General features: G+C 35.1%; 1 protein-coding gene across 1 annotated transcript in view; it reads left to right on the top strand.

The window, feature by feature from the left end:
- The window catches only part of OGN (osteoglycin), a 15,169-nt gene that overhangs the window by 2,458 nt on the left and 10,568 nt on the right, over positions 1–2,143 (top strand). Inside the window, exon 2 of the mRNA XM_011927522.1 lies at positions 246–413. Coding sequence (XP_011782912.1) covers positions 246–413 — 168 coding nt within the window. The remainder of the gene's footprint in view (positions 1–245; positions 414–2,143) is intronic.

Raw genomic sequence — 2,143 nt, 5'->3', positions numbered from 1 at the left:
GAAACTATTTTTCAGAATGCTCACTGATACGTAAAAACTGCTGGCATCTAATTAAAGATCACTAAGGGTTAAATACTGTTCTCTGGCCCTTACTGCGTACACCCTGCCAAAACATCCTCTAAGCTTTTAAATATTGCTTTGATGGTCTGAATTTTTATTTCCAGGGAAAAAGAGAGTTTTGTCCCACAATCAGCAGGCCACTAGTTTATTAACTTCCAGTCACCTTGATTTTTGCTAAAATGAAGACTCTGCAGTCTACACTTCTCCTGTTACTGTTTGTGCCTCTGATAAAGCCAGCACCACCAGCTCAGCAGGACTCACGCATTATCTATGATTATGGAACAGATAATTTTGAAGAATCCATATTTAGCCAAGATTATGAGGATAAATACCTGGATGGAAAAAATATTAAGGTACTTTATTTCTACTCTAAATTTAGCTTCTAAAATACTGCCCATTTAAATGCATGTTTTTGTTTTTCCTGAATGTGTCCGATAAGGTAAGGGGAAGGGAAAATCACTTTAAATGATTCAAATGAATTCATAATAATTGTCCCTGAGATTATATTTTTAGAGTATGTATGCTTTTCAAATTAATAAATGGTACTTATGGTAACCAAACATTATCTATAGTAACCAAAAAATAAAACTTAAAGAAAACTAGACTTTAAGATGGTCTCTGACCAGTTGCAATTTATATATTAAGTAATATTACACAATGCCCTATATTTGCAAGGGTGTGTTGCCTCAAAAATAAATGAGCAGTAATGTGTATATGGAGAAATAAAGATGAATTATCAGCTTAAGGTTATTATTATAGAAAACAATTTTAAGAAAATAAATAGAAGAGTACTGGTTATTTTGATATCAATAGCATTCCACAATAATTTATATATGCCATCCACATACAGTACCAAAAACTGAAAACCTACTCGATATAGGACTTTCTTTTTAAATCAGTTTTCACAGTTTAGATCCTCTATCAATTTGTACCAAGTAACTGTAACTGTCATTGAGTTAACACTGCAGGGGTGACGTTATACCACATCATTCATTCCCCACCTTTATGGGCAAAGTAATTACTTGTGGTTTTCTTGACACACAGAAATGAATGCTGGATAAGGAAAACGTTAATACAGCACATTAGTATCTGTTGCCCACTATGTATGACACATACACATACACACTGGAAAATGAGAAATTCAGCCAAATATATAACAATACTGATTGTTTCAGAAGTTCTTCTCCACTGTAAATTGGATGATAAAGACTGTAAGATGGACCAGTTACAACTGCTACTTTCTCTTTTCTTTTTTTGCAGGGGTACATGATGAGCAAATGTTAACACCACAGTTTCTTTCTTTCAGTTAATGCTTTTAATATGATAGCACTATTTTTGCCCATCACTAAGACACAAAGGATAGGTATTACTAATTACCACTTCAAGTTAAAGAAAAAAAAAAGCCCATCATAACATAGGCTATTGGCTCACTTGGATGATTTGAATCTATTAAAAACACTTTGAAGATTCCCTGATCCCTAAAGAGTTTAGAGATGATTTTTCTCTCTGCTTCTTCTCTGTACAGGGCTTTAGAAGTTTCTTTATCTTACTATAAATGCAGGATTTAAGATATTTGTGGAGTGGAATAGAATCCAACAGGACTTGATGTGCAAACACAGAGTAGAGGGACGAAGTTCAACTACCTCACAAATGGGAGAATGAAGGTGAAGGACAGAGTCAGGAGTCAAGACCGATACTAAAATGGAACATGCTTACAAAGGACAGAAAGAATAGGACACCACATAATACACTGTAATCTAATGGCAGAAAATGTACTCTCCAACAATAGGAAAGAGAGGATTTAAATTATATCTACTCCAATTTCCCCAGAATTAAAGGCCTACAGCATTAGGTGTAAGGGTAGGTAAGGTAAGCTGGAATAAAAGGGCTCCAAGAGCCAGGGCTTAATGGAGGGATATAGGTAATTAAAGGGTCACCCCAAGAAGAGACCTAAAGACCTTAATCAGTAGTTTATACTTGCGACATGGCTGAAGCTCTAGTCTTGCTCAAAATGGTAGAATCTGAATGAGAAACTCAGCTCAGACAAGACCCCTGAGGAATAGTTTCACCTCAGAAAAACTTT

This window comes from Colobus angolensis, unplaced genomic scaffold, assembly GCF_000951035.1.
Source record: "Colobus angolensis palliatus isolate OR3802 unplaced genomic scaffold, Cang.pa_1.0 Scaffold72, whole genome shotgun sequence".
Taxonomy (NCBI): domain Eukaryota; kingdom Metazoa; phylum Chordata; class Mammalia; order Primates; family Cercopithecidae; genus Colobus; species Colobus angolensis.
Note: the sequence above shows the minus strand (reverse complement) of the source record. Positions and strands in the feature narration are given on the sequence as shown.